At 33.7% G+C, this 11,074-nt stretch overlaps 1 protein-coding gene across 1 annotated transcript; it reads left to right on the top strand.

Annotated features, from left to right (window-relative positions):
- Positions 1–915: 915 nt before the first annotated feature.
- LOC134228927 (prostaglandin E2 receptor EP4 subtype-like) lies at positions 916–4,396 on the top strand (the record flags this gene model as incomplete). Its single annotated transcript, XM_062710622.1, has 2 exons — positions 916–1,683; positions 4,156–4,396. Coding segments are annotated over exons 1-2 (1,009 nt in total), but the record flags the coding sequence as incomplete, so codon positions are not given.
- Between the last annotated feature and the right edge of the window lie 6,678 nt (positions 4,397–11,074).

The following is an 11,074-nucleotide window of genomic DNA, read 5'->3' as shown; positions in this document are numbered from 1 at the left end:
GACGCCACCACTTGACGATCGATGGAGAGCTAATAATTAAAAAAAAAAAAGATTCATACAACATCGATCGTTTCATTTTATGAAATGAATAAAAATCATTTTGTAATATCTATGTCGTAGAGTCAACAATTTTATGTAGATATTCAAAACAACATGTAGGCGAAAAAATATAGAAGAAACAAAAGAAATAAAATAAATATTTAAATAGCATATAAAACAAATAAATCAATGTCAAACATTACCTTGCGAAGCTTTACTCAGGTGAAAGAGAGATCTAATTAGTAAATGATCTACAAATGACCATCGTCTCAAGCCAAGGTCCGAAGTTTGCATACAGCTCTCTCCTGAATGTGGCTGCGTGATCACGAAGAGTTTTAATTTGTAATCTTCAATATTTATGCCTCTCGACGTATTCTTTAGCCAATCAGAATATTTTCTTCCATTGCAATTGAAATCGACAATAGACATAAACAGTGTGTCAGAAATATTTTGAATATATATGCTGTGCTTAGAGATTAAAACCAAATTCATCAACCGATGCTTTACTCGCAATGGTCATTATTTGCATTTATAAGCTATGAAAAATTCAATTCTCATTCAACCATGGTCAGAATTGGAGATAACTATATTTTTGCGACGATGGCAAAAGTCATAGAAGCTGATTTTTTACAGATTACATCCAGTATAGAACTAGAAAATGTTACGTTAAATAATGAAAAAATCTAATCTCTTTCAGGATTTTGGTATTTAATACTTTTAATCACCCAAAATTTCGTAATCAGCTTTCATAGACAGTGAAGGTTAAATATTGCCAATAGCTTCTTTGCAGTGAGTTTCAGCATCAAAAATCAACACTGGGTGCCTAAACGAATCAAGGAAAGGATACTTGTGACTGTTGTGTAAAAACTGAGAAGCATGAATAGTGGGTGGTTAAGCAATGGAACAAACAATTTCAGCCATTCGAACAAAACCGAGGAGACAATATCAGAAAGCATCATACCTCCCACTCTTCAGTACTTATTCGGAGTTCTAGGGAACATAATGGCCATCTTTCTCCTGTGTAAGACTTCAAGTAAACACAAATGGAAGCCCTTCTACAGACTTGTCTGTTGTCTTGCCATTACTGACTTTTGTGAAATAGGCTTTGTTTACCCTGCCGTCATGGTCCGCTACATTTCAAGGTTTACCTTTATATTTCCTAAACAGTTGTGTGAGTACTGTTCATTTTGGTTCTCCTTCTGCTTCATGTCGTCAGCCCTGATCGTGACTGCCATGTCTCTTGACCGTTTTATAGCCGTAAGGTTCCCTATCTCCTATCAAGCGTCCCAGAGAAAGAGAATGAATATATTGCTGGCTGTCATTTGGATCCTGTCCGGTACTGTATCGTCTCTAAATCTCATGGGTGTTGGATCCGTCAAAAACTTCTATCCAGGATCGTGGTGCTTTATAGACTTTGCCAACAATGGTCAGATGGAAAGACTGAACACTTTTATATATTCTATTATTGAGTTTGCTATTTTATCATCAACAGTTGTTTTAAACGTGGCAGTGGTCTATTCCATATGCAGAAAACCCAGATTTACGGCATCTAACAAAAGTAGAAAGAAGAAAGGCGATGTTTTCATCGTGGTGTTTTTGTTTGCAATTGTGACATTATTTTCGATATGCTGGGTTCCTTTAATGGTAAGTCTATTAATTTTTATTTTCGAGAAATAAAGCGGTTACAAGAACTATCAATTTTTCTATTAAAAAAATCATATGTGGTAAACAAGGAATATCAGATGATATTATATTACTTTTTAAGTTTCTACCAGCAAATTTCGCATGTAAAAGGAAAATAGAAGTGGTATATATTTACATTATTTCATGAATTTACATCGTTTGTGTGTAATTTAAAATTATTAAGGTTCTAATCTACAAAAAAGTTCTATAGTAAATTTTAATAGTAAATGAAAGTTTTTACTATAGTTTAATTCATTCAAGGGTAATGTGTATAGAATTAAATAAAAGCAAATGGAGGATATCTGTATTGCTATTATTGTGTGATTTGGTATTGGTTTTATCCAACGAGTTGAAATGCTGTATACATTCGCGAGGCTTGCCGAGCGAATATACACCATTTCAACGAGTTGGATAAAGCCAATATCGAATCACTGAATTATAGATGTTTTATTTATCTCATACGACTTTAGTTTTAACAAAACTTTGCAACTTCCCTTGTGAAACTATATGAATGATTTCTAATTCGTATATTCGTAATTGACGACGTATACTTAGTAACTTGATGACATAGCAGTGTTGATGTTGACATGCCTCGAAAGCAAGTAAATCGTGTTCAAAATTTAGAAATTTTGCCATCTGCGTCTTTGAAAACATTATTTGACAACTGCTGGAGCTTTACACCAAGCGAACTTCTGACTGAAAGTTGTAAGGATCAAGGGATCGTGAAAATTAACTCTTTGTAGATGGCAGTACAAAAAGTGCTAGGCAAGGCTACACGTTGATTCATTGTTAAACCATGGTATACCTGTACGTAACACATACATTGCTAGGTAGGCATACGTAGTATAATATAAGAAAGCATTGTTGAAGATGTTAAAGGAATCTTATAACAAGAACTTAACTGTTAGGCTTTACTTTCTCCGAAAACGAGGGTAACATCTGTCTTCAAGTAGCCAATACAGGTACCTTGATAAAATGAGACACTTCTTTGACATATTCGAGTCTTTTTCTTGCTTTTAAAGACATTATTGCTCGATCTTAATCATTCATTTTTAAGGGCAAGAATTTTTACAAATTAAAGGTTCAATATAATAAAATCTTGAAGTGAGGCATCGTGTAAAAACCGGAAGTGCTATTGATAAAGCACCTACCCGTTGATAAAGCATAGGTTTATCCAACGGGTAGTATCATCCACACGTATGAGATAAAGTTTATTTATTCCACATATTTAATTGCAAGACTTACGACATCATTCAAATCAAAAAATGATAAAGGTACATGTACTAAGATTATAAAGACTAAAAACAGAAACTAAAGTACATGCACCACTGATACAGAAAGTGACTAACTTAAGACCCCCCCCCCCAAAAAAAAAAAAAAAAAAAACAAAACAAAAACAAAAAAACCCTACTTTACCTTTATTTGGAAAAAAAATTTGTTGTATCGCAACTTGTACATGTTGTCCAATTTTATACTCGAGATAAAAATATAATTTCTTTCCTAAACAGCTAATAAAATGGAAAATTAATGCTAATTGAAATACTATAGCTTTAGAAGGAAATCTTATAAAGGAGAAAGCAACCAAGAATATATGTCTAATTTGACAAAACGATACTTATCCAAACCTACACGTATAAAAGTCTTTGTCGAGAATTTGATTATTTTTGTTAATTTGTTTTAATTTCCTCTCTCCGATAATGATGATTGCCAGTATCAAGATAACAAAGCCTATCTAATTGTACTATATAAGATTTTTTATGTTCCTTATCAATGTGAAATTAAATCATTTAATTCGCATTTCAGAGATTATGATAAATAAATCTAATCAACGGTTCATTGGAAACATAATCAATAAAATAGAACGGATATTTGTTTTTCTGTAAATAAGCCAAATTTAAACAATTGGAATATAACAACTCTTCCCAAATTTAAGTGCAAAACAATTTCTGCACTATTTAATAAAGATATAGGCCTAAATGTAAAAAACGATTGATGGTCGTCAGTGCCAGATGTGGCATATTTTCCTACGCACATATTACGCCAAAATATAGTCCCTGCTAGATTTTAACTAAGGGTACCCGGCACCTCTTCATTTTTAATTTTTTTATGCGAAACTGTGATCTTATAATTTTCTAATACCCAAATAAGTCAGAAAAAAAACCTTCTTTACATGTTTGTGGCAAGCACATTCTATAAATCTAACAGGCGTTTTGCTTTGTAATTTCTAGATCCAGCCTTTTTCGTTCAATTGTTTGACGAAAATAATAATCTTTTTAATTTTTTGTCTCACCTCTTTGATCGTTCAGTACTTCAACAAATCTAAAGACATTAAAATTATCTGTTGTTTAAAAATATTTTTCTCTCTCACCTCTATGATCATTCGGTACTTCAACTAATTTAAAAGACATTATTTGTTTGAATAATTTGTTTCAGGTCCGTATGTTGATCAACGCTAGCACTGGTAACCCAAAGAATGGTCCTGATGAACGTCTGGCCGTACGAATGACCGTCAGTAATGCCATTGTTGATCCTTGGGTCTACATAATTCTACGAAAGGAAAATTTAGTTAAAATATCCCGCTGGCACCAGAGAATTCGCAGTTATTGTAGTAAACGCACGCCAGAAATATACATTATGAAGGAGACCGATAAAACTGGGACCATAAATATAGGAAGTAATTTGTCGAATAATACAACAACCGTTTCTTTGTAATGTTAGATGGCCCGTTAATTGTCAACGATTGTAAATATGTGCACATATCAATTTAGAAGCACAGGTTGCTTGGTGGAAAAAAATTCAGCTGAAGAATTTGAAATGCTACACGTTTGAAGTACATTATCCCATTTTACCCCTTATCACATGTATGAAATGTGGTAGTGTCAGATACATGGCTTTTACTAGCTTAGACTAGTGGGTTTACCCTTTAGATCGATTGGTAGAGCACTGGACTGGAAAGCCAGAGCCCCGGGTTCAATCCCCAGCAGAGGCACAAAATTGTCTCTGTTAGATCTGGAGCCCAACATGAAACCTGGGTGTTTTCTGACGAGTGAGAACGATTGTCCGTAGAACTTTGTCCCACAGGCGTCGGTACTCCGAAAGAGATTAGATTACGTCTCATTCTCTGGAGGGGGACAATTTGGTAGTGTCAGATACATGGCTTCTCACTAGCTTGTAGCTAGTGATTGAACCTTTAAGTCTCGTTTAAAGTCATCATTTAGTAAGTTCTATGGTCGATACAATGACCTTGTCAGCAAATACGATTTATCATCGAGTCAATACTGACTGACGTTTACCATACTAATTGTAAGTTAATTGTTTATACACTGAGTTGACGACGGAGTTTTCCGTTATTTCCCGATCATTGCAAAGAGCACACTGCGAGTGTGACCGGTCGGCAGGGGATGCGCACTCCTCCATGGCACCTGATCCTACCTCTGATGTTTTGGAGGTCCGTATTTGCTCTGTTCCTATTTTGTATTGTTTTATGGACTTTTGATATTGAACACTTTTTGTTATCTCCATATGTTTCGCTCAATTGGTAGAGCACTGGACTGGCAAGCCAGAAACCCGGGTTTAATCCCCGACAGAGACACAAAATTAACTCTGTTACAGAGTTAAGTGCACGTGGATATACTGTAGGAACAGTATTCCAGCGTAAAAGTCTACATCACTTATTGATTAATTTTTATATCCTATTGTTATAAGGTCTCAACCGGGTTTTGCATTAGAGTAGCGATTTAAATTTATTTGTAAAATGTAAAACATTGATAGTGATGTATAAAACCTGGGATCAAAATTTCTCCCATGAATTGTTGTTGGGTATGATTATTATCCGACCCACTTTGTTTTTGTTTTTTTATTAAACTTAAATTTTCAAAGAAAGCATCCATTAATCATCATATTAAGGTCAATCAATCGACAGTTGTGTGTTTTCAGTTGATAATTGTTAATTCTTCCTTTCTCCGACCAAGGAGCACATGGCAAGCGTAGTTGATGGACAGGGGATGGTTGTTTCTTAGTGGCAGTTGATCCCAGTTTTTTTTTTATTTTTTGCTATCCTTCTTATTATGTTATATTTATGGAAATTTAGTATTCACAATCTCCAGGTCTGATTTCAGATTTGAAACATGTATTGCTGTTGTTATTTTGAAATAAGATTTACATATACATTTTTATGTTTTAGTTTTTATTCCTGTATACGTTTAAAAGGGTTGCATAAAATACTTTAAGACGTCAAGTTCATTGATCGTGCTTTCTTGATGAATAGTGAGAGGTTTAATTTTTTCTGTTGTCATTTAAATTGGAATATCAATTGCACGTTTAACAGATTTTGTAGGGCTCATTTGCACCTAATTGTAGCAACAAATTAACGGTACATTTTCTTGAGATCTAATTAAGTTTTTTTCATATTTATATTTTATGTCCGTTTTACACAGATTATATTTGGATTTTAAGTTTGCTGATTTCAAAACATTATTAGTCACATAATACCTATGTACGCTTAACTCAGGTTCAAGGATATTGGAATAATAGAGAAGTAATTTATACAAAACTGACAAAATTAATTTTCTTGGAAAGTGATATTCAATTTGACATAATGACATAACGTAGGACAAAATCATCTTCCTTCTTACCCGGTGCCACTTGTTCTTACTCGGTTCTACTGCTATATAGGTATGTTCTTACCCGGTGCCACTTCTATTTAGCTATGTTCTTACCCGGATCTACTTTTATTTAGTTATGTTATTACTCGGTTCTACTTTTATTTAGTTATGTTCTTACTCGGTTCTCCTTCTATTTAGTTATGTTCTTACCCGGTTCTACTTCTATTTAGTTATGTTCTTACCCGGTTCTACTTCTATTTAGTTATGTTCTTACTCGGTTCTACTTCTATATAGTTATGTTCTTATTCAGCTCTACTTCTATTTAGTTATGTTCTTACCCGGTTCTACTTCTATTTAGTTATGTTCTTACCCGGTTCTACTTCTATTTAGTTATGTTCTTACTCGGTTCTACTTCTATATAGTTATGTTCTTATTCGGTTCTACTGCTATATAGTTATGTTCTTAACCGGTTCTAATGCTATATATTTATGCTCTTACCCGGTTCTGCCTCTATATAGGAATGTTCTTACCCGATTCTACTGCTATATAGGTATGTTCTTACCCGGTTCTACTGCTATATAGTTATGTTCTTACCCGGTTCTACTTCTATTTAGTTATGTTCTTACCCGGTTCTACTGCTATATAGTTATGTTCTTACCCGGTTCTACTGCTATATAGTTATGTTCTTACCCGGTTCTACTTCAATCTAGTTATGTTCTGACTCGGTTCTACTTCTACTGCTATATAGTTATGCTCTTACCCGGTTCTACTTCTATTTAGTTATGTTCTTACCCGGTTCTACTGCTATACAGTTATGTTCTTACCCGGTTCTACTGCTATATAGGTATGTTCTTACCCGGTTCTACTTCTATATAGGTATGTTCTTACCCGGTTCTACTGCTATATAGGTATGTTCTTACCCGGTTCTACTTCTATTTAGTTATGTTCTTACCCGGTTCTACTGCTATATAGTTATGTTCTTACCCGGTTCTACTTCTATTTAGTTATGTTCTTACCTGGTTCTACTTCTATTTAGTTATGTTATTACTCGGTTCTACTTTTATTTAGTTATGTTCTTACCCGGTTCTACTTTTATTTAGTTATGTTATTACTCGGTTCTACTTTTATTTAGTTATGTTCTTACCCGGTTCTACTGCTATATAGTTATGTTTTTACCCGGTTCTGCCTCTATATAAGTATGTTCTTACCCGATTCTACTGCTATATAGGTATGTTCTTACCCGGTTCTACTGCTATATAGTTATGTTCTTACCCGGTTCTACTGCTATATAGTTATGTTCTTACCCGGTTCTATTGCTATGTAGTTATGTTCTTACCCGGTTCTACTTCAATCTAGTTATGTTCTGACTCGGTTCTACTTCTACTGCTATATAGTTATGATCTTACCCGGTTCTACTTCTATTTAGTTATGTTCTTACCCGGTTCTACTGCTATATAGTTATGTTCTTACCCGGTTCTACTGCTATATAGGTATGTTCTTACCCGATTCTACTGCTATATAGGTATGTTCTTACCCGGTTCTACTGCTATATAGTTATGTTCTTACCCGGTTCTACTTCTATTTAGTTATGTTCTTACCCGGTTCTACTGCTATATAGTTATGTTCTTACCCGGTTCTACTGCTATATAGTTATGTTCTTACCCGGTTCTACTTCTATTTAGTTATGTTCTTACCTGGTTCTACTTCTATTTAGTTATGTTCTTACCCGGTTCTACTTCTATTTAGTTTTGTTCTTACCCGGTTCTACTGCTATTAAGTTATGTTATTACTCGGTTCTACTTTTATTTAGTTATGTTCTTACCCGGTTCTACTGCTATATAGTTATGTTCTTACCCGGTTCTGCCTCTTTATAAGTATGTTCTTATCCGATTCTACTGCTATATAGGTATGCTCTTACCCGGTTCTACTGCTATATAGTTATGTTCTTACCCGGTTCTAAATCTATTTAGTTATGTTCTTACCCGGTTCTACTGCTATATAGTTATGTTCTTACCCGGTTCTACTGCTATATAGTTATGTTCTTACCCGGTTCTACTTCAATTTAGTTATGTTCTGACTCGGTTCTACTTCTACTGCTATATAGTTATGTTCTTACCCGGTTCTACTTCTATTTAGTTATGTCTTACCCGGTTCTACTGCTATATAGTTATGTTCTTACCCTGTTCTACTGCTATATAGGTATGTTCTTACCCGATTCTACTGCTATATAGGTATGTTCTTACCCGGTTCTACTGCTATATAGTTATGTTCTTACCCGGTTCTACTTCTATTTAGTTATGTTCTTACCCGGTTCTACTGCTATATAGTTATGTTCTTACCCGGTTCTACTGCTATATAGTTATGTTCTTACCCGGTTCTACTTCTATTTAGTTTTGTTCTTACCCGGTTCTACTTTTATTTAGTTATGTTATTACTCTGTTCTGCTTTTATTTAGTTATGTTCTTACCCGGTTCTACTGCTATATAGTTATGTTCTTACCCGGTTCTGCCTCTATATAGGTATGTTCTTACCCGATTCTACTGCTATATAGGTATGTTCTTACCCGGTTCTACTGCTATATAGTTATGTTCTTACCCGGCTCTACTTCTATTTAGTTATGTTCTTACCCGGTTCTACTGCTATATAGTTATGTTTTTACCCGGTTCTACTGCTATATAGTTATGTTCTTACCCGGTTCTACTTCAATTTAGTTATGTTCTGACTCGGTTCTACTTCTACTGCTATATAGTTATGTTCTTACCCGGTTCTACTTCTATTTAGTTATGTTCTTACCCGGTTCTACTGCTATATAGTTATGTTCTTACCCGGTTCTACTGCTATATAGGTATGTTCTTACCCGGTTTAACTTCTATATAGGTATGTTCCTACCCGGTTCTACTGCTATATAGGTATGTTCTTACCCGGTTCTGCTGCTATATAGTTATGTTCTTACCCGGTTCTACTTCTATTTAGTTATGTTCTTACCCGGTTCTACTGCTATATAGTTATCTTCGTACCCGGTTCTACTTCTATATAGTTATGTTCTTACTCGGTTCTACTTCTATATAGTTATGTTCTTACCCGGTTTTACTTCAATCTAGTTATTTTCTGACTCGGTTCTACTTCTATATAGTTATGTTCTTACTCGGTTTTACTTCTATTTAGTTATGTTCTTACCCGGTTCTACTGCTATATAGGTATCTTCTTACCCGGTTCTACTTCTATTTAGTTATGTTCTTACCCGGTTCTACTTCTATTTAGTTATGTTCTTACCCGGTTCTACTTCTATTTAGTTTTGTTCTTACCCGGTTCTACTTTTATTTAGTTATGTTATTACTCGGTTCTACTTTTATTTAGTTATGTTCTTACCCGGTTCTACTTCTATTTAGTTATGTTATTACCCGGTTTTACTTCTATTTAGTTTTGTTCTTACCCGGTTCTATACTTCTATTTAGTTATGTTCTTACCCGGTTCTAATTATATTTAGTTATGGTATTACTCGGTTCTACTTATATTTAGTTATGTTCTTACCCGGTTCTCCTTCTATTTAGTTAAGTTTTTGTTTGATCAAAACTGGCTTCTGGGTAGATAATTAAGCAATGAATCATTATTTTTTGAAAGATATAGTCTCATAACTGCAATGGTGTTTGCAAACAAATTTTCATTATGTGCTAATGCGCGTTATTCAATTTGTTTGCACACACTGTTGCAGTTATGAGACTATATCTTTCAAAAATATAATGATTTTTGCTTATATTTACATTTTTAAAACTTTCTACCATAACTGCAAATGTGATTTCTATTTAAAAACTTATGTTTTATCTACCATGTAAGCTACAGTTAATGGATCAGCCAACGTAAAAGCTTCTAGTCAATTTGAGCGTGAATTATTTTTCTTATTTTCTCTTGTGACGTTGCACTTCTTCGGCGTTCGACGATCATGACGTCATACTAAAACGCATGCGTTAACTTCTTGGCACCCTGTCTTTGTTATGATGTTTTAAATGCAATGGATTTCCATTCACTTTATAGGCAAAAAAACGTATGTAATGTAAATATAATTAAATGAAAATTTACTAGTGGATAAAAAACCTATAGAAATATTTTTGGAATTTTCTCTTTTAGATTTGTTGAAAGAAATAATAAAAAAGAAATCTGAAATAAAATTGTTGTACATCTTACAAGAGCAAAATAAAAAAAATTAAATAAGAAGAGGTAAATAATTCATAAATAATTCCCGTCCATTTGTATGTATTCACTTTTACCAAATATGTAATACATGTATCCGATGCTGATTTTTTCATTCACATGCTTTAGCAGTGTTTTTACTATGTTAAATAATGAATACTACAATATCTAATAGATTCAGACACATTTAACTATCCGTATTGTTATTCCCGTAGAAATATCTTTCTATATTATACTTTTTACTCCGACTAAAGAAATGGTTTATTAAATTGGTATAATAGTTTCACTTTTGACCGGGCTGCCAATCCAACATATTAAGTGTTACACTGCAACAATACTGGTGGTAATGTCACATATTAGTATTGATCAGGCTACTCAAAGAAGTCGTGAAAACGACAATACACTTTCTTAAAAAAAAAAAAGCAAGAACTTTTAAAAAAGCATTACATTTTTATGCATGTACGACTTAAATTATACTACAGATATTCGTGAAATACTAAAAAAATGATTTTTAAATATTGCACCGGAATTAAATTTATTTACTTTAATCATTACCATTG

Source organism: Saccostrea cucullata, unplaced genomic scaffold (genome assembly GCF_032062105.1).
Source record: "Saccostrea cucullata isolate Sc308-1 unplaced genomic scaffold, CSIRO_AGI_Scuc_v1 ctg10228, whole genome shotgun sequence".
Lineage (NCBI taxonomy): Eukaryota > Metazoa > Mollusca > Bivalvia > Ostreida > Ostreidae > Saccostrea > Saccostrea cuccullata.
Note: the sequence above shows the minus strand (reverse complement) of the source record. Positions and strands in the feature narration are given on the sequence as shown.